Source organism: Ochotona princeps, chromosome 5 (genome assembly GCF_030435755.1).
Source record: "Ochotona princeps isolate mOchPri1 chromosome 5, mOchPri1.hap1, whole genome shotgun sequence".
Taxonomy (NCBI): Eukaryota; Metazoa; Chordata; class Mammalia; order Lagomorpha; family Ochotonidae; genus Ochotona; species Ochotona princeps.
Window position 1 is genome coordinate 68,127,182 of NC_080836.1, and position 24,210 is coordinate 68,151,391.

The window sequence follows — 24,210 nt, forward strand, 5'->3', positions numbered from 1 at the left end:
GCAGGCACACAATGGTGAGGGAGATATGTTGGTCTTCATCTTATTAGGTTGCTGGAATGAAACTCCATAGACATGCACAAAGCTGGAGGTGGGGATTTTTTTTTTCCGTTGTGGTTAAAACTTACTATTTTAACTTTTCTACGTGTAAGTGCAGTGACCTTGAACATTCATGTTGTTGTGTAACCATCATGGCTGTTTACCTCCAGAATTTTTTCATCGTGTCAAAACGAGACTCCGTACCCGTTACGTAACAAATCCTTGCCATGCTCCCTGCATGTGCCTAGTAACCCTGTTTTGCGTTCTGTCTCGTGGAATTTAGCTGTTCTGAGTATGTCATGGAAGTAGCATTGAACCAGACGGGTCCTTTTGTGCCTGCTGTATCTCACTGAGAACAGAATGTCGTTAGGGCTCACCTGTGTTGTTGCATGTGCTTACAGTTCGCTCCTTTCAAAGGCTGAGTGCTGTGACACTGTGTGTCCGGAGCTCATGCTGTCGATCCATCTATTGATGGACACTTCCTTGACTTCTGTGAATAATGTGACTGTGAACGGGGGTGGGCAAGTATGTTTGCCTTCCTGCTTTTACTTCTTTTGGGTGTATAAATAGAGTGGAATCGCTGGGTCATATGGTAAGTCTGTGTTTAATTTTCTTTGAGAATCTGCTAAGGAATGGAAATATTGACTTAAAGGGATTAGAGGTAGTGAAGGCTTTGAAATAATGTGTACTTGATCAGATGGTGATTCAGAAGGTGACTTGGATTGCAGGGTGCCTGGATCAGGGCAGAAAGGGCTGGCAGTGGCCGTGGTGCTGGGACAAGGCCGGCATGCTGTTGAGGGGAAGGTTGAGCAAGGAGAGTGATTAATGTGATATAAACCACGAGACAGGTTGCCTTTGGTGGGGGTGGGGGGAGGATAAGACAGGGAGAAGCCAAGAATCAGAGCCTTGAGTCACTTGTGACCTGGTGAGATTTAGAGGGAAGAACGGCTTTCAGTTCATACCCTTTTGTATTTTTGTGTGAAATGATAGAGGATAAGTGTTTTGGACATGAATGGAGGTGTTTGACACAGCCAAGTCATAGAGATTGTTGGTAGTCAACTGATGAAGTTGAGGGGAAGGGAGAAGGTAGGAGTCAAGGGGCAGATGGCCATGGGATTGGGCTGACTTTGAAAGTGTTGGGATGGAGCATCACTGGTGTAATTCTAGTTTCTCAGCTCCTGTACCTTCCCATGTTGAGCTGCTACATCAGAAGTTATGAATCCTGGAATGATCGCTGGTCACTACTGTATCAGAATCAGATTTCAGAAGGATTCTAACTCAGAAGATGTTGCCTTTGGTTTATGTTCTTTTCTCCTGTAAACTCCTCCCCCCCCCCCCCCCCCAAGAAGTGGGCGCCTACTGTTTTTTCATTTGAAATTTCAACGTGGCTTTTCTGGACTCTTCCCTGGATTGTGAGGTCCTGGCAGGTGGTGTGGGGAAGTGAGGTGCTGTGTTTGCTTAATGTGCCCTTAGCACTTCACACAATGCCAGCAACCCAGCAGGATTCTGAAATGGAAATTAATCTAACTTGAGGGAGGTGAGACTCAGTGCTGTTTTTAAAGATCTCAGAAGGAAATTCCAGTTTCTGTCACTTAGCTCCTTCATGTTAGGTATTGAACCACATGCTATAGACTTGGCTCCACCTTTTGCCTTTGTTTTGCCATTAGGATTTACTGAGAGCTTGCCACATTGGCCTTGTTTTCCTGCTTAAATGTGTATCTCATGTTGTTCTTAAAGCATTAGTAATCTTGACGGGAGCCAAGTGGCTCAATTCTATTTCCTGTCCTTTGTTGATAATACTGTGTTTGGAGGGGTAGATCAAAGTGGCCTGGAGCCACAGACATTATTTTGCCTTCTGGTGGACTATGACTGCAACAAGGGTGACAGCTGTGAGAACGTGCATTGTAGAAGGGCTGCAGGTTCAATGGTAAATTTGCATACTTGTTTGCCCTTTGTATTTCACTGAATGCCTGCCATGTGCTGCTGGGGTAGTACAGAGGAGTAAGGCGTGTCTCTTGACACCCCCGGCTCATTGTGCCACATGACCTGTGTACAAGGGGGTTAATGTGCGGAACTGGAGTCAGATGAAGAATGCTTGCTCTGCTCAGACCCCCTGTAGTGCTGCTGCTGAGGTCTGTTGCCAGTGATGTCCTAACAGAGCTGTTTTATTCTTGTCTGAGTGTTTTTTCTTTTTAGAATTTTTCAATGAACATGTTAATATTTGAATAGTTATGCATGTATATATACATTTACTTCTAAAACTTACTTCCATTTTTATTTGAAAGACAATGAAAGAGAAATAGATGGACAGGGAACATCTATTCACTGATTCACTCCCCTCAAATACCCACAGCAGCCAGAAGCCCAGAATTCTCTTTGGGTCTCCCGCTGTGATTAGCAGGTACCCAAGGGTTTTAGCCATTATCTGTTGCCTTGCTGGGTTGTGTCCTAGGAGAAAGTTGGAACAGAAGTAGAGTAGCTGGGACTCGAATTGGCACTTTGATATGGGGCACAGACATCCCCAAATTGCAGTCAGAGCTGCTGTACCCAATACTCACCCCGTTTTGCATATTTTCTTTTTAGATTTATTTTTAATGGAAAGGCAGATTTTACAGAGAGAGCAAAAAAGATCTTCCATCTGCTGGTTCATTCCTTAAGTGACCGAAGCAGCTAGGGCTGAGCTGATCTGAAGCCAGGAGTGAGGAGCCAGGAGCGTCTTCTGGGTGCAGGGTCCCAAGACTTTGGGCTGTTCTGCACTATTTTCCCAGGCCATAATCGGTGAGATGGAAAGTGGAGCAGCTGGGGCATGAGCTGATGCCCATATGGGATCCCGGTGTTTGCAAGGTGATGATTTAGCCACTGAGCCATCGTGCCAGACCCCAGTTTGTATATTTTTCTGGAGCAGAGTGTAATATTTCAATACACCTGTACAACATGAACTGATAAAATCAGGCAACATGTCCATTTCCCTTTCTTTGGAGCTTACTAACCCCTTTCTCCTAGTCCTTCCCAGAGGACTGGGATAGGACTGAACTGAGTTGCACCACTGTGCTGTAGGCCACTAGAACCTGCTCCTCATCAATGTTGTAATTAGAGTTTACCACAGCTATAGATGATTGCTTTCTCTCCTTTTTTTTTTTTTTAAAGATTTATTCATTTTATTACAGCCAGATATACAGAGAGGAGGAGAGACAGAGAGGAAGATCTTCCGTCCGATGATTCACTCCCCAAGTGAGCCGCAACAGGCCGGTGCGCGCTGATCCGAAGCCGGGAACCTGGATCCTCTTCTGGGTCTCCCACGCTGGTGCAGTGTCCCAATGCATTGGGCTGTCCTCGACTGCTTTGCCAGGCCACAAGCAGGGAGCTGGATGGGAAGTGGAGCTGGCTGGGATTAGAATCAGCTCCCACATGGGATCCTGGCGTGTGCAAGGCAAAGATTTAGTCACTAGACTACTATGCTGGGCCCCCAATATGTATTTTTAAGATTTTATTTATTTGTTGGAAGGCAGTTAAACAGAGGAAGAAAGAGAGAGAGAGAGACAGACAGAGAGGTAGGTAGGTAGGTAGGTTGCGAAGTAGAGATACGTAATCATTGATCAACTGATTCACTCCAAATGGTAGAAGGTAGGGGCCAGGAGTTTCTTTCAAGTCTTCCATATAGGTGCTAATGTACCTGTAGGAAAAGGATCGCCTCACACTGTCACTGTTGCCATGTGTGATGCATGGACTCAGGCCCTCACTGCCTGCTTCCAGTTCCACCCAAGGACAGTCAGATTGGCTATACAGAAGCCGTGTGTCCACCCACACCTACTGCCTGCCCTGGTGCTGGGAGAGGGCAGATCTCTCTTTTGGATTTTGTAGTAGATTTGGTGCACTGCCTCCCAAGAAAATGGGTACTTCCAGAAAAATGGGTAAAGCTGGTATTACCTAAACTGGAGATCCAGGAACAGCTAGGAACTGACAAACTAATGCACCGCTGCTGTAGGCTGCACTGGCTGAAGGCAATTACTCCCTCCCCAGAGGTTCCTCACCTTTGGGCCTGGCTCAGTGGCCTAGCGGCTAAGGCCCTTGCCTTGAACATGCCGGGATCCCATATGGGCGCCGGTTCTAATCCCGGCTGCTCCACTTCCCATCCAACTCCCTTCTTGTGGCCTGGGAAAGCAGTCAAGGATGGCCCAGAGCCTTTGGATCCTGCACCCATGTGGGAGACCTGGAGGAAGTTTCTGGCTCCAGGCTTCAGATCGGCGCAGCACCAGCCATTGTGGTCACTTGGGGAGTGAATCATCAGGCGGAAAATCTTCCTCTTTCCTCCTGTGCATATCTGACTGTCCAGTAAAAATAAATCTTAAAAAAAGAAAGAAAGAAAATGGCCTTTGTTCATCCTTCTCACATAGGCCTGTCCTGAGTATTGGTGAGAAGGCATGGAGTTGGCTGCTGTGATCTACTTAAGCAGTTCTGTCTTCTGTTCTTCTAGGGTTGATTGAAGATCCTGGCGTGGTTTTCCTGATGGTTGTAATGCAGTCAGCCACTCTCCCTTGGCAGTAGACCTCCAGCATAGTAGTTTTGAAAGTTGATTTGCTTACATAGATTTGTAACCCCAACTGGAGCTACTGCCTTCCCTAGGAGTTTTCTCATGAGTTCTTGGGTAGCAGAACCCCCTGGGGCTGCTACGAGGTGTGAGAAGCATCTGCATAGGGTGCTCCCCGCTGGAGGGCTGCGCCTGCCTGAGTTCTAGTAACCTCAATGTACAGAGCCCTCCCTGGCCTCTCGGAAAGACCTGCATCACAGCCAGTGTAGAACATTAAAGGAGTCGCCAGCACATACTCCAGTATCATGAAATTTTCCTGAATTCTATTTTTCCAGGGACCAGGTCCAAGTCTGAAGGGAGAACAAGCTATGGGGTTGTCAGATGCTTAGCTGGTGGGCGATCATTCCACTGTTCTAGGATAGGAAATGTCATACCCTCTCTTACCCTTGGCTCAGCTCATCCACACATTTTAGTGTGTGAATTAACATTCTACTTCCTGGTTCATTTCTTTTGTTAGCTAAGATGCTTTCTGTTGCAAATGATAGACCGACTTGAGCAGGTTCAACAGTACAGAAAGCTAATTGGCTGACAGACCTGAGAACTTGAGAGTTGTCACAGGCTTCAGGTGCAGCTTGATCCAGAAGCATGTAATGTGGTTAGGGCTGCAGCACTAATAATTTCAGCAGTTTCCTTGTCCTGCTTCTTCCTTGTGTTGTCTGTCTTGGATGAGCCCTCTCCTGAAAGCACAGGTGAGTGCAGCAGTTCCAAGAGTCACATCCCCAAGTCACACCCTGCAGAGGTAGAGAACTGTTCTGATATCCAAACTGAAGTCACTAGCTCATTCCCATGCCCACCTGTGGATCAGTTATGGTGGTTGGGAATGGAAATGTTGATTAACTTATCCTTGATCACATGCTAATTTCTAGAGCATGATGACATGGTCGAGGCTTTCCTGGAGCAGCATGGATTCCCATGACGACTCTTAGGGAGGGAGAAAACATGTCTGTAGCCACTCCTTGCTTAGCAAAGGGAATCTGCTGTGAGAAATGCCTGATTAGGAGATGTGCAGGCATCACAGTGCGTTTCTACAAACGAAGATGGCCATGATTGTACTTGGCTGTAAAATATGTGACCATGATCGAGTATGGTGATGTTGACTGAAAAATTGTTATGACTGTATATCTCAAAAGATCCCCAGTGCTGTATGCACATTCACATCTTAAATCTTTTTTACCCATGTGGATTTTTTTGATGGTCTGTGGCAATATTGAGTTAGCAAGTGATTGTGAAATTTGTTCCATGGAGTTGTTAGCTAGTTCCTTCACAGAGAAACAAACCTGCTTTAAACAAAACAAAAATTTCTTTAAATATTTGTTTTTATTGGAAAGTCAGATTTACAGAGAGAAGGAGAGACAGAGAAAGATCTTCCGCTGGTTCACTCCCCAAATAGCCGCAAAAGCTGGAGCTGAGCTGATCCAAAGCCAGGAGCTTCGAGCTTCTATGGGTCTCCTACATGATTGCAGGGTCGCAGGATTCTGGGCCATCCTCTACTGCTTTCCCAGGCCACAAGCAGGGAGCTGGATGGGAAATAGAGCAGATGGGACAAGAACCAGCACACATATTGGATCCTGATGAAGGCAAGGCGGGGACTTTAGCCACTAGATTATTGCACTGGGCCCACAGACTTGGTTCTTTTGGTGGAGCAAACATACCAGATACTTTTGTTGAGATGTCAAAGTGAACCAAGACTTGGATGGTAATCTCAAAATGCGAAAGCTGTGTTTTTGTAGGAAGACGTGGAAGTACCTACCATTTCTCCTTGTCCTGTGAACTACCCTGAGAAGGAAGGTGGTTCTACTGTATCCTGCCCACAGGCACCTAGACGCTTAAACGCTTAAAATAAAAATACCCAAAATGACCATGCAGATGAATCTTGGCATCGCTGTGCACTTTGGCTTGCTTTACTGTTGTGATTTGGTTGGCAGAAGTTGTGGCTTCAGAATATTTTGCTTTCTATCAAGTGCCTGTAACTCAGCATTTGTTGTCCACTCCACCTCAGAGTATAAAGCTGGAGGAGAAGTGTGAAAGTTAGAGTATGTGTAAACTTCCTTGGAGATTCATTTGAAAATATGTAAAGCAGGTTTAATTGCTGAGGAAGATGGGCTGTCGTAGTTACTGTTACTTGCGGCAGAGATTTCCCATTCAACGGCATTGCTGAATTTAAATTGCTTGGAATGGTTATTTCTGACACCCTTCACAGGTTGACTTCCTGTTTAATCCCTAAGCCTTCTTCCCTCATCTGCCAAGTCCTATGTAATGCGTCACAGCCAGAGTGCTTTTGGCATTTGATTGAGTCTGAGAACCTGAAATTTGAAATCTTAATTCATTGTGACAAAGGTTGGGCACTCACAGTGCTATTCCTGTGTGTCTTTCCACCAGCTTTAGCGGTAGCTTAGCTGCCTTCCCAGTTTCTCCATCTCTAGGGAATGACCAGGCCCACCTCCCTCACCCCACCACCCCCATCAAGTACTCTACATTTTTTGTTCTGAATAAGTCTGGCCTATTTGAGGCAGGAAATCATGCTTTGGGATCTGGGTTTCAGTGATGCCTAGAACTGTTTGTTCCAGTGGTAGTTAGCAAGAAATTTTAAAAAATAAAATTTATCTGATTTTATTGAAAGGTGGAGAGACAGATCTTCCAACTGTTGGTTCACTTCCCAAGTGGCCAAAACACCTGGAACTGGGCTGGTCCAAAGTTAGGAGGCAGGAGCTTCCTCCCAGTCTCCCACGTTAGTGCATGGGCCCAAGTGCTTGAGTCATCCTCTGCTACTTTCCCAGGCACATTAACAAGGAACTGTATCAGAAGTAGAACAGCCGGGACTTGAAGCAGCACTCACAGGTGATGCGGGTGCCATAGGTGGAGGCTTGACCTACTGTGCATGGCACCAGCTCTCATGAGCATGAAATTCTAAGTACATTACTTGAAGGTGGCCACTGGCATAATGGGTAATGCCACTACTTGCGGTGCTGACGTATCATGGCATCTGCCAGCTGCTGCGGTCTCCATCAGCCCCCTGATAATATGGCTGGAAACAGCAGCAGAAGATAGCCCAAGTGTTTGGGCCCCTGCCACCCATGTGGGACACCCTCTTCAGTGTGGCCCAACAGTGGCCATCTGGAGAGTGAACCTGGTGGCTGGAAGATCTTTTTCCAGATCTCTCTCTAGCTCTTTCAAATTAAAAGAAAAAAAAGCCAAAAATCTTTGAGAACAGATAAACAAACTTTCTTGTTTTAGTTGTTAAACACTTTCTTACTTGACTCTTGTTTATGGGAGAACCTCTTCTTTTTATCTTGTCTTCTGGCTTTTTGGCCACCCTGTCCCAGATACATACATTTTTAATGGAGTCAGGAAAGTTGTTTGTGCCTTCATGTAAGTTACTAATAATTAATAATAGTGCAGTGTGTGATTGTCAGCACTTCTGAGTGATCTTTACAGCAGGCAGGTGACATGTAGTTAACCTACTGGATATTCTTGCCTAGAATAGGTAGCCATTGATACAAACTGCTAAGATCTAAGCAGATGAACTTCATGGGCTACAGTATGCCTGGTGGAAAGAATCAGATGTATGTTCTGCTCACTTGTCAGGCCATGCATATATGTAAGAATTGATTAGTATTCTGAAGTGTGACTCTTTATTAGTTCTTGGAAGTCATATGAAACTGAATTCTGCTTTGGAAAACGTTTAGAGGAAATGTCCCAGATGATTTCAGTTCTGCCCTTTGGCTTTTTAATCCTGGTACTTTTAGGTAAAATTATGAAAACACATTCATGCGTGTGCCCATACAGCACATTTTCCTGTTTTAATACCTAAAAGAATTCTAATAGCCTTGATAGTGATCAAATTGGGAAACTCAGGGATAAAGCATTCTGCTGTTGGGTGGCACCATGGGGTTTGAATGATGCTTTTGTAACATGCCTGTTGTTATCTGTTAGATTTTTCTTCTGTTGAGCCAAAGGCAGACTAGTGTTTTAGTGTGTTCATTGTATATGTCAGTTTGATTTTGCTTTTGTAGCAACGTGTCTGTTAGAGTGTATTTAAGAATATGGAGATCATTTTTGGCAGATTATATTGTTTAGGGAACCTTTGCTTCACAAGTGGGTTGTATTCTTTGCATCGTAAGTCAATTTGGAGTGCTAGGAATGAAATTTCTTCCTAGAGATGAAATGTTCTAAGTGGTAATTGAGTTCTTTAGCATGAAATGTCAAGGAACCATAACAAATTTCTTAATTTTTGAGCTTCAATTTTCATTTCTTAAGATGGGGGATAATAGTATCTAACTTCATAGAATTATTATGGGGATCAAATGAATAATGCACATAAAGTTCTTCATATGGTATCTGATAAGTGGCCAACAAGCATTAAATAATAGCCACATCATTTAAAAGATGTTTCTTGAGAAAAAAGCATGCTGAATTTCCTTATGGAATGCTGGTTGGTGAGATCCTAGCAGAAGAAGAGCCATGAAAGTTCCAGACTGGATGTTGATGTGCAAGGATTGGGGGAGGATAGAGTTGATTCTTCCCTTGTAATCTTGCAACTCTGACTAGGGGATGGGGTGAGGGTCTAAAGAAAAGGAGACCATGACTTCCTCATGGCTCCTTCTGTGGATGGACTTTGCCTATAAGGTTGGACAGGGAGGGGGTTGGTTCATTTGTGGCAGCAGATTGGCAAATGGGATGACTGCTGCCAGGCTAAGGCTTCCAACGCCAATTGTATGAAGTGAAGGCTGTGACATGTGGGAGGCTGGGGAAGGTCATCTGGAGGTGCCAGTGTGGCACTCTTCAGTGGTGCCAAGAACCCAACTGAGATAACTTTGCCCATTTGAATTGACCCCTTTTGCTCTTCCACAGCACACGACCATGGCCAAGATGGAGGTGAAAACATCACTTCTGGACAACATGATTGGAGTTGGAGATATGGTTCTTTTGGAACCTCTCAACGAGGAGACCTTCATTGACAATCTCAAGAAGCGTTTTGACCATAATGAAATCTATGTGAGTAAACCCTGTTTAGACTCTGGACATGATGGCAGAGAACTGACTTTTCTGCCTTAGACAGTCTGTTTTTTTTTTTCCTCTTTGTTGCTAAGAGTCCAGAGAAACTTGTTCATGTCCTCAGCAAGAGTGTGGAGTGTTTGCTGATTTAGCACAGGGGTGATATTAATTAGATGAGTCTTCATAGTGGTGTTTATAGAATATCAGCCGTGTGCAGAGTGTGGTGCTGGGTAGTGGGGTCATTTTACAGTAGAGCGTGTGAGCGACATGTGTTTAGAAAGGATTTCAAAGTTTGCCCATAGCTGCCTTCAGGAGGTTTGCAAGCGTAATTGTTGAGAAGCTGCTCATCAAAATGTAACACTACAACCTGTCCAAGAAGAAATGAACACTTGAAGTTTGTGTTGGTAGGGGCAGGGTCAGCTGACTGGATATGGATACGCACTTGGTTCCCAGAGATTTGGGGGTAGTTTCCATACTGCTAACAGAAACATTTAATGCCGTATGCAAAGAGTGATCTCCTGTAAATGTATGCAGTAATGGGAGAAAATTTTATTCTGTGGAAGTTCTGTATAAAGGGTTTCATAATGCTACTTTAACTATCAGGTTCTCAAAATATTTAAAACGTGAGTCACAAATACATTTGTATGCAACATCTCTGGAGTATGCATAAAACAGATACTTTGTGGTCTGTAGAGAAAGCTGCATTGTTAGCTGAGTGTTGATTCCCTATGTCAGCAGCTGAGAACAAAACGGGATGGACTGGATGGAAATAGTTTTAATAACTTTCATCTCTATAAAATTCTTTCCCAGTTTTCAACCAGCACATCTGTGTACGTTGAACTGGATAACTGGGATATAATAGTCGTCCCCCCCCCCCCCCACTTTTTTTTTCTGTTATCCTATAAGGAGAAGTAAAGGAGAGAGACTAAAGTGGTAGAAGCAGGATCAATTGTAATTTTTTGTGGAACTAATGTATGTTTCATTGCCTGCAAGATTAATAAGTTGCATTATTTTATATCACCCGTAGCTTGCCTTTCTAGGTAGGCAACTTTTTCTATGTGGCTACTATCACAAAATAGCATAAATTGAGTGACTTACAAAATGTAAGAAATTTCTTCCTGCAATTCTGGGGATGTTGGGGATGAAGGGACCGGCACACTGTCTAGGGGCCCTGCTCTCTGGCCTGTGGATGGTGCTGCTTGCTGTTTTCTTCTATAGTGGAAGGCAGAAGCTAGAAGCCTCATGGGGCGCCCTCTTTTTTTTTTTTTTTGTTAAAAGCGCCAGCCACATTCCCTCAATACTCAGTCACCTGACAAGGCCCCACTTGTCAAAGCATCATTTCAACGTACACATGTTGGTAGGACACAGACACGCAGACTGTAACACCTACTGTGTGGGAAAGATAGCTTAGTGGATTGATTTGCTTTTGATATAGTCATGGTTGGGTCATTGAGCCTTTCAGGTACCTGGATTCCTACTGTGGGAGGTGGGGCAAGTTGATAATACTCTGCAACATCTGAGTCCTGCTTTTAAAATATCCAGTTGTGTGATACCCCAGGAGGGGCAGTTAACAGATCAGAGACATGACTATATTTAAAATGTTTATCCAAAAGGCTAAAGTATAAATTGCTGCTGCAGAGTGAGGAAGTGGTGTGGCTTGGCTTGACAGGCATGGTGTCACATTCCCTCCCAGTATAGTCTCTTCTGGGTGAGAAAGGCTGGTGGCTCTGCAGCTGTGATTGAACATGAGATCTGGGGCCAATGTTGTGGAGTATAGCAGGTTAAGTGCCTCCTACAGTTGTATCCCATGTGGTGTCTGTCTGAGTCCCAGTTTATCCACTTACCATCCATCTCACTGCTAATGTGCCTGAGTAAGCAATGGAGAATGGCTTAAGTACTCCTGTCTTCTGGCTTCAGCCTGGCTGTGTCCTGGCTTTTGCAGCTATTTGGGGAGTGAACCAGCAGATGGAAAATCCGTGTTTCTCACTCTGACTTTCGAATAAGAAAGTCTTCAGAAATACATACATACATACATACAAATACATAAATGAGAAATGAAAGCAAGAAAAGCCTTTAAACATTGGCCTTTATTGATATGAAGATACAAGCAATCAATTTTGTTGTAACAGATTGCTGATCATGTTTCTTTTTGACTCTAAGAAGTACAATTCATTTTTAGATAAATTGAAAATAGGAAGGAGATGGAACCATTACTTGCATTCAAATATCTGGTTTGGGTACTAAGAATAGAAACAGTGCCCCTGTGGCAAAATTCCAACTGCTACCATTTGTGAGCACTTTCTTTTAAAGATTTATTTATTTTATTGCAAAGTCAGATATACAGAGAGGAAGATCTTCCATCTGCTGATTCATTTCCCTACTGGCTGCAGCAGCCAGAGCTGAGCGGATCCAAAACCAGGAGCCAGGAGCTTCTTCTGGTTCTCCCATGTGGGTGCAGGGTCCCAAGGCCTTGCACCATCCTTGACTGCTTTCCCAGGACACAAGCAGGGAGCTGGATGGGAAGGGGGGGCAACTGGCACACAAACCGGCACATGCAAGATGAAGACTTAAGCCACTAGTCTACCATGCTGGGCTTACTATTTGTGCGTCTTTAGTAGACAAAATATTTGGGTTTCAGCTCTACATAATTTTATTTTCTAAACTACTCTTTGGAAAGTCTTCTGATTATAGAAAAAAGAGTAGAAACTATTAACTACTTGGTATTCATAATGATGCTTTTTTTTAAAGATTTGTTTTTATTTGAAAGAAATACAAAGAGGAGAGATAGAGGTAAGTCTTCCATGTGCTGGTTCACTCCCCCAAAGGTCCCAGCTGGAGCTGAGCTGATCCTAAGGCAAAAGCTAGCAGCTTCCTCTAGGCCTCCCAGGTAGGGGCAGAGGTCCATGGAGTTGAGCTATCCTCTGCTGCTTTCCCAGGCCACAAGCAGGGAGGTAGATTAGAAGTGGAATAACCGGAACTTGAAGCAGCACCCGTATGGATACTGGCACTGCAGGCAGAGGCTTAGCGTATTACGTCACAGTGCTGGCCCACATGCTCTTTTTTTTTAAAGATTTATTTTGCATTTTTTTATTGGAAAATCAAATTTACAGAGAGAAGGAGAGTCAGAGAAAGATCTTATGTCCATTGATTCACTCCCCAAGTGGCCACATTAGCCGGAGCTGAGCTGATCCGAAGCCAGGAGCGCCCCACTCCTGGGTCTCCCACGCTGGTGCAGGGTCTCAAGGCGTTGGGGCCATCCTCGACTCCTTTCCCATGCCACAAGCAGGGAGCTAGACGGAAGTGGGGCAGCCAGTACATGAACTTATGGGATCCCTTATGGGATCTTGGCCACTGGGCTGTCATGCTAGGGCCCTGTGCTCTTTTAGGTGGAAAAAAACCCGATCTTATAAAGTAATGGATACAGAATAATCAAAATGTATTTAAGGATGGTGGGTGTGTGTACATATGTTACCAACATACTTGTGCTTGTAGTGCACACTGTACCAGGGTTGGATGGGGTTAGACGAGGGGAGGAGTGTCACTCTTATTTATCTGTATTATGGGACTTAAACCATACACCTGCATCACTTTTTTAATTAATTTAAGAAACCCTTCAAGATGAGTTTGATTGCTGTTTCCCTGGTTTCAAATGTCAGAATCCTGTCCTTATGAAATCTATTCTTGGCTCTTATTCTGATAATATTCATGCTTTACATCTTTTTATAGATTGCTGCAAAACTGTTTAGCCTCTTGCCCAAGGCTAAGTTAATGACATGCAATATTTTACTGGCACTACCTCACATTGCTTAATTCTATTTCAGAATGCAAGGATGTAGCTTAAAAATTATTTTTATGATCTAACTTTATTTTTCAAAGGAAGTATATTTATTGATTTTACAGGTAGAATGAGAGAGAAATAGCTATCTTTCATTTGCTGATTTACCCCCTATTGGTGCAGTGGCTGGGGCTGGGTTATGCCCAAGGTGGAAACCCAGAATCATATCTAGATCTCTGTCAAGAGTAGCAGGGGCCCAAATATCAGGCCATCTGCCATTTTCTCAGGTGCCTTAACAGGAAACAGGATTGGAAGTGTAGCCATAGATACGGGCTACCAGTGATAGCTTAGCCTACTGTGCCGCAATGCCAACCCACTATCTGTGAAAGTGAGTGACCATCTAGGGTGATCGCATGTGCCAGCCTGCTGAGCTGTCCTTGTTGTTGTTGAGGGATCCAGTGATTGGAGGGACATTTGCTCCTGACTTCACAACCTTGGGCACACCCTCACTCTCAGCCACTCCTCTGGGACCCAGCTCTCGGCTTGGGGACTCTGTTCTGCCAGCCTATACCCACACTCCTGCCAGGACATATGACCCTTCAAGGAGAGCAATGTGGAGGGATTGTTTTGGGATAAGTTGTCAGCTTTCCAGAGTACTCGTAATTCCTGATGACGCCCTGACCTTTGCATGCGGGCAGCCAACTCTGGAAGGTGATTCTCTCGTGGGCTCGCTGCACCTGGAGTTGGAGTTGGGTTGAGGTGTTTCGAGCTGGTCAGTATTAGGTTATGTTGGGAGTGCGTACTGCATCATGTGGCCCAGCTTTAGTGGAGGAGGTCTATTTGCCTGCTCATATGAAAGTCCCCAAGTGTTTTGTGTCAAGAGTTGGGTCGGGCAGCTCCGAGTTGGTTCATAGGCATCCATGGCCCAGCCGCTGTTCTCAGTCTGCGATAGTTTCAGATGCTGATGTTTAGAGTTTGGGTTGGAGAAGGAACATCATGTGAGAAGAAGCATAGGATAATGTCAGATTCATGGGTGTTTTTCAGGGTCCAGGGAGGGCTGTGCTTCTATTCCTGTCTCTGGACAGAGCGTGGTTCAAGCTGGGCCCAGCTGCAGGATATGCTGTTTGGTCAGTGGCTGGGAATGCTGGTGGTGACATGTCCCAGTCTTGGTTTTTTGAATGCTTTCTGCCCTTTGCCAGACCTTGCTGGCCTCTTCACCCCATGTTCAGGCTGGCTGGGTGCTGGCGGGATTCCTGTGGACTCTTGTTGGGCTGTGGGAGACAGTCAAGCTGAGGTGCAGCCAGCCGTGTTCTGTTTTTAGGGTGACTGGTCAGGACTGTGGTTCTGCTCAGGAACAGGAAAGCTGCAATTTGGGAAAGAACAAGGCCCTGGGCAAATTTGGAAACTGAAGACCCAAGGTGTCTGTTCCTGGACAGAAGTATTTTTGGTGCCACCCAGTCAATTTAGTTTTCTATCTGAATTGTCAGGTGGGGAATGATCCAAAAATGGAGATCTGAATTGGTCCCATTTTAGGTTCTTATGTCAACTAATTGCAGTTGCAAAAGTGCCTGTTTTGGAATTTTAGTGAAAATTGTCTTAATTTTTTGAAAAATTAAAATATTACATTTGTTTTAATTTTTAAAAGTCAGCACTAGTATTAGAATCCCCAAAGGGTGGGGATAAGGTATTTGTTTAAAAAAATACATTTGTTTTATTATTTTGATACAATTCCATAGCCTCTGGGATTTTCCTTTCTCCCTTCCCAAATCCCCTTAACCCCCCCCCCCCCTGGTTTCCCCTATATTATTACAATAGTATAGTCCTTCCTAAGCAGTCATAAGTCCATCATTCTGCTATTTAAGTACATCCTGACATTGTAGGTATGGACAATGGCTGAGTCTAGCATCCTATGTTTAACAGTTTCATTTTGAGTCCCAACTTTGATTTGGAAATAGAGATGCATACTGCATTGTAGCTTCACATCTGGATATGATAGTCTCTATTATACAGTTACTCTACCTCCCCTTAAATGGAAAGCCATAAAACAAAATCAACAATAGGAAGAAAAAAATAGAAATTTTACAGCATGAAGTTAAATAACATGCTACGAATTGACTAATGTGTCACTGAAGACCAAATGGTCCGAACTAGACACCATTATGCTCAGTGTAGTAAGTCAACCCTAAAAGGACAAATATCATATGTTCTGTCTGATATAAGGTGACCTTCATGCAAAATACAAGATCAATAGCCATTCCAATTCTGTTTTTGCTGCATCTCCTGGGTTTTGAAATTTTTGTTTTTATTGTCATTCCTTCAAAAGTTTTTTTTTCCCTACTAATTTTCTTACTGACTCACAGGTCACACAGTAGCATCATTTGCTTCAAAACAGTTTTGGATTCTTTTTCACTTCTTTAGGCATCAGGTGTTTTTATGAAAGGTGCTGAAGTGTTAATTACTATGTATTTGGTTTTAAATATTGCAAAGCTAATGGGAAGAACGATGATTAACTTTATTTTTGTGTTTTTGCTGTTGTCTTCTTTTCAACCAACCTGATATTGAAGATATTTGGGAAAACAAATTGTGTTTGTACTGAATGTGAATACACTCCCTGTTATTCCTATATTATACAATATCAATGACAATTTGCATAGCAGTTACATGGTATTAGATATCATGAGTCATTGAGAGATGGTTTAAAATAAAAGGCTTTGAGAAGTTCCTGGAAAATGAAGTGGTCATGTGCATTTCCTGTGAACCTTGTGAAGTCCCCTTGTATGCAGGAAGATGTATGTGTTTCCGTGCAAACATGATGACATTTTATATAGGGGACTTGGAGCCGTCCCCTATGATTACCAAGGGACAAATGTTTATTGAAAATTTCCAGAATGCTTTCCATGACAGTCCCTGTCTATAGGGTGCATCAAATATTCCTGTGAGTGTTTGACATAAATTATTAGTATTCTCTTGCTACAAAACAAAGGGGCCCAAACTCAGCAACTAAGACTAACATTGTTTGTTCTTGCTGTTTCTGTGGGCGGAGAGGTGGGGTGCCCTGCTCAGTGCTTCTCTGGCTGTGACAGAGGTGTCAGCCAGGGCTGTGTTCTCATCTGGAGTCCAGACATCTTCCCAGCTCATGAGGTGTTGGCAGAAAGCAAAGCTAGAAATTATAGTCCAGTTGAGTGTTATGGCTGCTTCCCGGCTGTTCCCCAAGTGTTTGGCTTTTTTTTTTTAATTTCTTTTAAAAAAATCTCTTTTCTCCTAAATTACAAGAATAATGACATGCCTTTTCAAAACATTTAAAATAGCTTAAGCATTTGTGAAATAAAATGTAATTTTCTTCTATCAGTGCCCCAGGCCTATTCCCAGAAGTAATAGTGGTTAGTAGAATGGTATGTAATCTTGCACACCATTGTACTGGTGTGTAATTTTAGTTTGATTGGAAACAAATTTTCCTGTTCTAGAGTTGGAAGCTTAGGAGAAAGCTCTTTCTCCTACCTAGGTGGGTCTTTACTCAGAAAACCCAAACCCAAAAGAATGGTTTGGATGCAACAGGAGCAATCTGTAATTTAATGGACAGCTGGCCCTCTGGTGAGTTCTACATCCACAGACCCTACCTGTCTCGTGATGGAAAACCAATTGCGTTGAACTTTGTTGACCCCACAGAGCCCATGCAAGGAAGAGGGGACAGGATCTCACACTCTTGGGAGGAGCCACCCAGGTCTGAGTGTGCGTTCATGGTGTGCTGTCAGTAGCATGCGGCCCACTGGTGTGTTGAAAGGTAGACTGCTCAGGCAAGGAGCAAACACAGCGTTTCTGTTCAGGAGTGTGGATTTGCTGTCTGCTTGGAGTGGAGACGTGGCATCCGAAGGCTAGATGAAGCAGGTGAAAAACAGCAGTTCACAAGGCCAAAGACAAATGTTGTGTCTAACTTCTGAGCGTGGTCAGTCTCATGGTTCATTTTAATAACTGGCCACTTTCAACCCATACAAGATTCTCTAAACCCTTTGGTGGTTGAGAAACTTCTTCCTCTTAGAATGTTCAGAGTTGACACCCACTTATCTATTATTTACCAGTCTTAGAGAGTTCAATCATGTGGACTCTAGGCAGTACTTGAAATATTTGTGGAATATTTATAATATATTTAGATATTCTGATTGAAGCCACTCTAAAGGTTTGACTTGAGGAAATTATGGTTCAATAGTAGTTTTGCTGAAGTGTCAGCTTTTGGAAGGACCGTGGTGGGCACCGGGAAGTAAACGGTAGAAAGAGGAAGCAGTTCAGCCTGAGGAACAGTTGGCCAGGTTGGCTGTCCTTCTAGAGAAGCATTAGTTTCAGCCTTTGCATCTGTAGTACAGGTATGTTTTAATGCTGGTCCTAAGTTCTAGTGGGAAGTTGTGTTTTCCATTGAACTCTACCATGAAAGGGTAGAGAGAGATAATGTGGCTTTTGGTTGAGACATGGGCTTCTAGCAGACTGACCTAAGCCTGAATCTTGACCACTTACATAACCATAGGATTTACTTTTTAGAGTTGGTGTGAGAAGAAAGAGGTGCCTTGGTCCTGTGCCTGGCACATAGGAGTAGAATATGGTTGGTGCTGATTCTCTGAGAAGCTTGGAGCCTAGGATGATGTTTTTAGTTTTTAAAAGATTGTTTGAAAAGTAGGAAATTGGAGAGAACTTCGTCTGCTGGTTACTCCCTAAAGGCCTGCCAAATCCAGGGCTGGGTCAGACCCAGACCAGGAGCCAGGAACTCCGTCCAGGTCACCCCTATGGGTGCAGGTACTGAAGCACTTGGGCCATCTTCTCCTGCTTTCCCAGGTGCATTAGCAGAAAGCTGGATCAGGAGTGGAGCAGCCTGAACTCAAAGTGGTGCCCCTATGGGATGCTAACATTGCAGGTTAACCCACCACTCCACAGTGCTGTCCCTCAGGAACACTTCCAAGTTTCACACATGGAGATATTTTAGTGCTTGATTTCTTCTTTCTCTCCTCTCTCTGGTATTTGTTGTACAGCTCAATTTTTTCTGCATTTCTACATTGAGACAACCTCATACTAATTTTGTTAAGATTTTACAGCAAGCACTGTGGTTGTAATAGAGGACGCTCTGCATTTTACGTTAGAGTTCTGTTGGATCTTGAGAAGGCCATCTATTTGGAAAATGCTTGTTTCATCATGGAGTTCACAAAGATATGGCAGTATTGTATTATCCATCTCCAAAGTAAAGGCTGCCGGAGGTGATTATTTTTAGCCAACTTTCAGCGTGGCATGGAGCTCATATATAGTTCTATAATTCATAGTCTGAATGACTGGCAGCCCAGGAACGAAAGATAATATGAGGGTGGTGTGGGCATGTCTTGGACAGGACCAGCCACGACTGTGCCTGACAGGCTTGCAGCTATCTTAGGCAGCTTTTGCTTTGTATGACCTCTTGGCCTCTGCTGCATGGAGCTCCTGGCCCAAGGCCAGGAATGTCAGGTATGGTTTATAGGAAAAGCGGAATGAGGCTAGATCCCTTCCTCAAGCTGCAAATTGAGAACTACAGGAAAGGTAGACCATCAGTAGCACCGAGCTACTGGCAGTGATGGTGTTGAGAGAGGCCGTGATGGTCCGTGCTCAGGCAGGAGCCGTGGAGGAGCAGATGAGATAAGCAGCCAGTGCGGGCTCGGAAGCATCAGGAACACCTCCAGGGGACCACTCTGTTGTATGGGAACTGGCTCATCCTCATTCTCTTGTGGCATGAGAATGGCCTGTTGGGCATTCTGGGGTGTACTCATTGTACATAGGGTGCAAGGTTCCTGAAAGAGCTCCAGCAAACCACAGTTCTCTGCTGCCCTTACCGGCTGGGATGTGGAAAGCTTTGGCGTGAAGCTCTGCCATTGTCACAAACTCATGGAGAAACCTGTGACAAATATTTCAGTAGTTCCTTGCATTGTGAAAACAAGTTGGTCTCATTGTCAGTTTTCCTATGTGTTGCATATTTATCACAAATACTTCTTTCATCATGAATGCATCGAGGGAGGGATGTGAAGTGTACACACAGAGTTATTGTCTTAGGAAGACTCAAAGAGACACAAGTCTGTTACTGGCTTGGCACTTGAATTTTCACTTAGACCATCTTGGCAGTAGTTTTTCCTCTCTTTTGAAACAATTCTTACAATTTTCTGTTACCTGACACATACAAGTTGCATAATGTTTGGATACATGTATATATTGTGTAGTGTCCAGTTGGGGTTAGTATATCTTTGCAAATATTGAACATTTCTTAGTGGTAGAAATATTAAAAATCCTACCTACCTTGCAGTTGTTTTAGGTCGGTGGACAATACTGTGTCCTCAAAAAAAATCCAGTGCAGACAGAGGTCCTTTTCAAGGGAATTTGTGAAGTTTTGCAGATGACTAATCGCCATCATTGTGGCATGTGTTTTCTTGATGCCGCGTGATGAGATTCCCAGGATGTGAGACCCAGGAAGAGAGTAGCTCATCCTCATCAGGATGTGAGCACTGTGTTGTTCTTTCTCATGACTCTTACCCGGCTTGTCCCAGCACTGTGCTTTTCCTGTCGGCTTTGCTCAGATACATACACCTCCTATGCTCATCTGATGATCCAACAACTTCCTGTCAACAAAGACCATTTTGTAAGCATCTTGGAGACCCTAGGGCTTGAGGCACTCTGAGGTTCTCCCATGGAGTTGATTGGGGTTTAAACTTTCTCAGTGAAGGCTTCCGAGTTCTGATTTGGCTACTTGCAGTGGCCGGCAGATTCACATAGAGCCAGAGTGCACTTACAGAACTCCAACAGGGAATGCTCGTGTCGCTTGTCGGGTGTCAATTCCTGTGCTGCGTGCCTTGGCACATACTCTCGCCACGTCTCAGAATTAAATGAGGGAGAAATTGGAAGTATTGTGCTTGCTTAGATGAAGAATTCAGTGATGTGCCCAACTTCACATAAAATTGAAAAATTTGCCAGGTAGTGTGGAGCCAAGGTTAGTACAGTATTTCAGATACATATGAAGCATTATTATCATGGTGGGCATAGCATCTGAGGGTAGGGCTTAAGTCAGGGTGGTCAGGCTTCACATGCAATTGGTTTTATAACCTCAACCTGATTATTCACTGAACTTCATCAGACCAAAGTTTAGAATTCCTCAAGTTCAAGGCTGTCTACAGTTTGATTTCAGGAAATCAAATCTAGGAAAACTCTTCCATTTCTTTTCTGTGGGATGTGCCTGTGGAGGTCTTTTCTGCCTCTATCGCTGTTGTGATCTGTGTGATAGCACGTGTCAGGATTTCCTTCCTTTGTAAGGCTGAATAAGGTTCCATTGCACATGACTCTGCTATGTCTTTATTTGTCCATTTGTCTGCTGGTAACACTGTGCTCCTTCCCCCTTTTGGTGATGGTGAGTAATGCTGCTGCTATGAACATGGGTGTGCAAATAGCTATGTGGGTCCCTGGCAGTTCATACGTTTAGCAAATAGATTGAGTTGCAGTTAAGAGCTGTGACTATTTAAAACGTTGACCCAAAAGGAAAAAGCAAGTATCGCTGCTATAGAGTTGGGGAAGTTGTGTGTTTTGGCCTGGCTGTGAGGCATGGTATCATCATTCCTTTCATTGTTAACAGTTCTGTTTTCTGATGGGAAAGCCGGTGGTTCTGCACCTGGTGATTCTGCAAGTTTGATTGAAAGCGTGGTCTGGGAACTCACATTGTAGCACCAGCATCCCATATGGGTGTCGGTTCGAATCCTGATTGCTCTGCTTCTGATCCAACTTCCTGTTGATGTGCCGGGGGGTGGGGCGGGTGGTGAGTGGAGGATGGCCGAAGATGGGGGAGACTGGAAGAAGCTCCTGGCTTCAGATTATTGCAGCCATTTGGGGAATGAACCACCTGATGGAAGACCTCTTGCACACTCTCAGTCTGTAACTATGCCTTTCAAATAAATAAATCTTAAAAAAATAGAATATATTTGAAAGAAACCTCTTCCAACAAAGTAAAACAGGGAAGAACAGAGCTTGTATGGTGTTCTTTTTGGGAGGGCACATTGCTGCAACCCCCTTCCCTCTTCACCACTCTCTCTGCCACCCAATCATCACTGCCTCTGAAAGCTGCTCAGACCCTGCAGATCTGACTTCTGGGGCTGCTTGTTGACCTTAACTTCCTGTAAACCTGAGACACTCCTTTAGATAGTGAGATAATAAGGCTACCTAGCCAGAGATTGCTTAAATCTTATCTGAGAGTAGTTAACTCTTAAATTCCCTGCTCTGTCTGTAAGGCACACCTCTTTTGCTGAGAATGTGCTGCTTCCTTGTTCGATGGTTGCAGCCTAAACTCAGCCTCCTAGTCGGCACTGTTATGTTGGGGGTTTTTTGTGTCCATGTCTTGACCCCCTTGGATTTAAACTCACTACTTCAGGGTGGAAATACCAAGACTTGGTGATGAGTACTCGTTCTCTGATACTTGTGTCTCTGGTGTCACTGAAGACAGGAATTAGTGCTTAGTTGGATAGTTCAGGAAATCCTGTCTGATACGTTACCACTCCCTGACGTATTTCTCTGAAGCTGATGGATGGTTGTGATGAAATCTTTTCTGTCGAGGTGAAACATTTTCCCTGTAAGCTGATTTCCTTTTCCTCCTTTTGTTTATTTATCAGTTAAGAGGTATCAATCAAGTGGAAACTGTGCAGTTTGAACAAGCTATCCGTGCATTGCAGAATTCCTTGGCACCCGTAGATATTTGTCTTTTGTTTCCATTTTGCATGAAATTTTCAGATGCCCTCCTGGAAGCAGGTGGGGCCTTCCTCGTGTGGTCTGCTGGGGAGCTTTGGCCCAACACAGCACCACCTTGTTAAACAGATGCTGAAAGCATCGTGGAAGGCATTGCCCAACACAGGTTTCCTGCGATGAGGCTGTGCTCCCTGCTGCTGGCTACTAGAACTTCCAAGGCTCACAGCCAGTGTGGATTGCACGCTGTCATGACACCTTGGCTCCAGCCCTTGCTTTCACTCTGCTAGCTGTTGTGGTTCTTTCACTGGCTTCTTTGTGTCTGTTGTTCTGGGCATTTAGATAGAGAATTTCCATCTGTTTCATGGGGGTTTAAGATAGTTTAACAAAATGGTGTATGCATGTTTATTACCTGCCGGATGTTTATTAGGCTTCAGGGTGGGTTTTTAACACACCCAGAGACAGGCAAACAACTAAAATTTATCCTGAAGAAAATTCTATCTGGTAGATGGTATTCAGATAGGAGGCTTTGTGAGAGCCCAATAAAGCAGGAGCTTTAGATTCAGGAAGAATTTTGGGTGTGAGCAGGAAGCTGAGTCAGGAGCAGAGGTGGGAATCCAATCCAGGTACTCTGGTCTGGACGTAGGCAGCCCAGGCAGTGACTTAGCCCTGGACGTAGGCAGCCCAGGCAGTGACTTAGCCCTGGATGTAGGCAGCCCAGGCAGTGACTTAGCCCGCTCATGTACAATACCTGTTCCTATAGCACTATTTTTTAAACTGTATTTTTTCCTCCTAAATCTCATTAATCTCATGAAAGCCATTGAATGGATTAGGAATAACACTTATAGAAGAAAATTGTAGCACCTAGAATTGGATAAAAGCTATTAGAGCATCACGTGGTAAGGGTAATTTTGATTTTATGAAATTTTTATCTCAGGTGTATGAGCATGTGCATAGACACATCCTTGATTATGATAATCTTATTTCTTAGATTGAGTTATAGTCAAATACTGGAAAGAGAACAGCTGTAGAACGGCACCTTTACCTCTTTTCAGTTTCAGGTGTTGCCGCTGTTTGTTGCAGTGTGCTGGGATGCTGGGATAGCATAGGCCAAGTTAGACATGGGGTTAGAATGCAAGTGAGTGAGGCTACAGGGATTTTTCTTTTCAGGATTAGCTGTATAGCCGTTTCCAAATGGCAAGGCGAGACCTAAGAGCCCTAGACAGGCCAGCGGCAGCACATGTGCAGTTGCTAGAGTTGAACAGAATACCTGGTGTTGCAGGTGAGGACCACCAGTGCTTTTTTTCTGGCCCTTAACTCCTCCTCTCTGAGGACTGTGTTCTGGAAGAAACAACTTATAGAATGAAGTGCTTGGGTTTCACATTATATATTTTGGGAGTGAAGGGACCTTTGGGAGTGGTTACTAGCTGGGGGATAGAGCTTGCTGACTTGAATGTTCTCCAAAAAAAGAAATTTCAGACCTGGCTGTGATTTCATTGAGAATGCTTGGACACTGGTGGTTCACGGCCAGAGATAGTTGAAATGGAAAGGTGCAGATGCTTTTGACCTAGAAATATTTGTAGATTCTTATTTAAAAATCTGCCCTTGAGAAGTAAAAAAAAAAATAGGCCTGCTAATCGAAGGTGCCATTTATAGGAAAGATAGAGCTTTTCCATTTCTTTTTGTTTCCTTCTCTTCTTCTTTCCTCCCCCTCTCTCCCCTCCAGATGTCAGAGGATAGACCTACAGGGCAGGAGGCTGGAGGGAGCTTGCTGTTGCATGTTGATGGAAGTGTGAATGCATGTGAACATTGGGGAGTGCTACGTTCAGCATTGTGGAGGTGGTAGGACAGGGAAGGGATAGGCTACTCATTTCTTCATTATCTTCTTTAGAGCATTCTGTAATAGCAAAACATCAACTCAGTAACATGCAGTGGTTTGTGCGAACCAGTGATATGTTACACATAAGTCTAAACATGGAACTTTCTGGTCTCTGGTGTTCTCATCTCTGAAAAAGACTTACATCTGGTGCTAAATGGAGCACGAGAAGCTTTCATGAACTAGAGTAGAATTTGAAATCCTACCTAGCCAGTCAGCTGC

At 44.0% G+C, this 24,210-nt stretch overlaps 1 protein-coding gene across 4 annotated transcripts in view; it reads left to right on the forward strand.

Annotated features, from left to right (window-relative positions):
* Window positions 1–24,210, forward strand: part of MYO1B (myosin IB) — a 173,301-nt gene that overhangs the window by 25,492 nt on the left and 123,599 nt on the right. For all 4 annotated transcript variants that reach the window (XM_058664747.1, XM_058664746.1, XM_058664748.1 and 1 more), the window contains exon 2: window positions 9,476–9,619. In XM_058664747.1, the coding sequence (XP_058520730.1) occupies window positions 9,485–9,619 (135 nt within the window). In that variant the 5' untranslated portion in view covers window positions 9,476–9,484. The remainder of the gene's footprint in view (window positions 1–9,475; window positions 9,620–24,210) is intronic.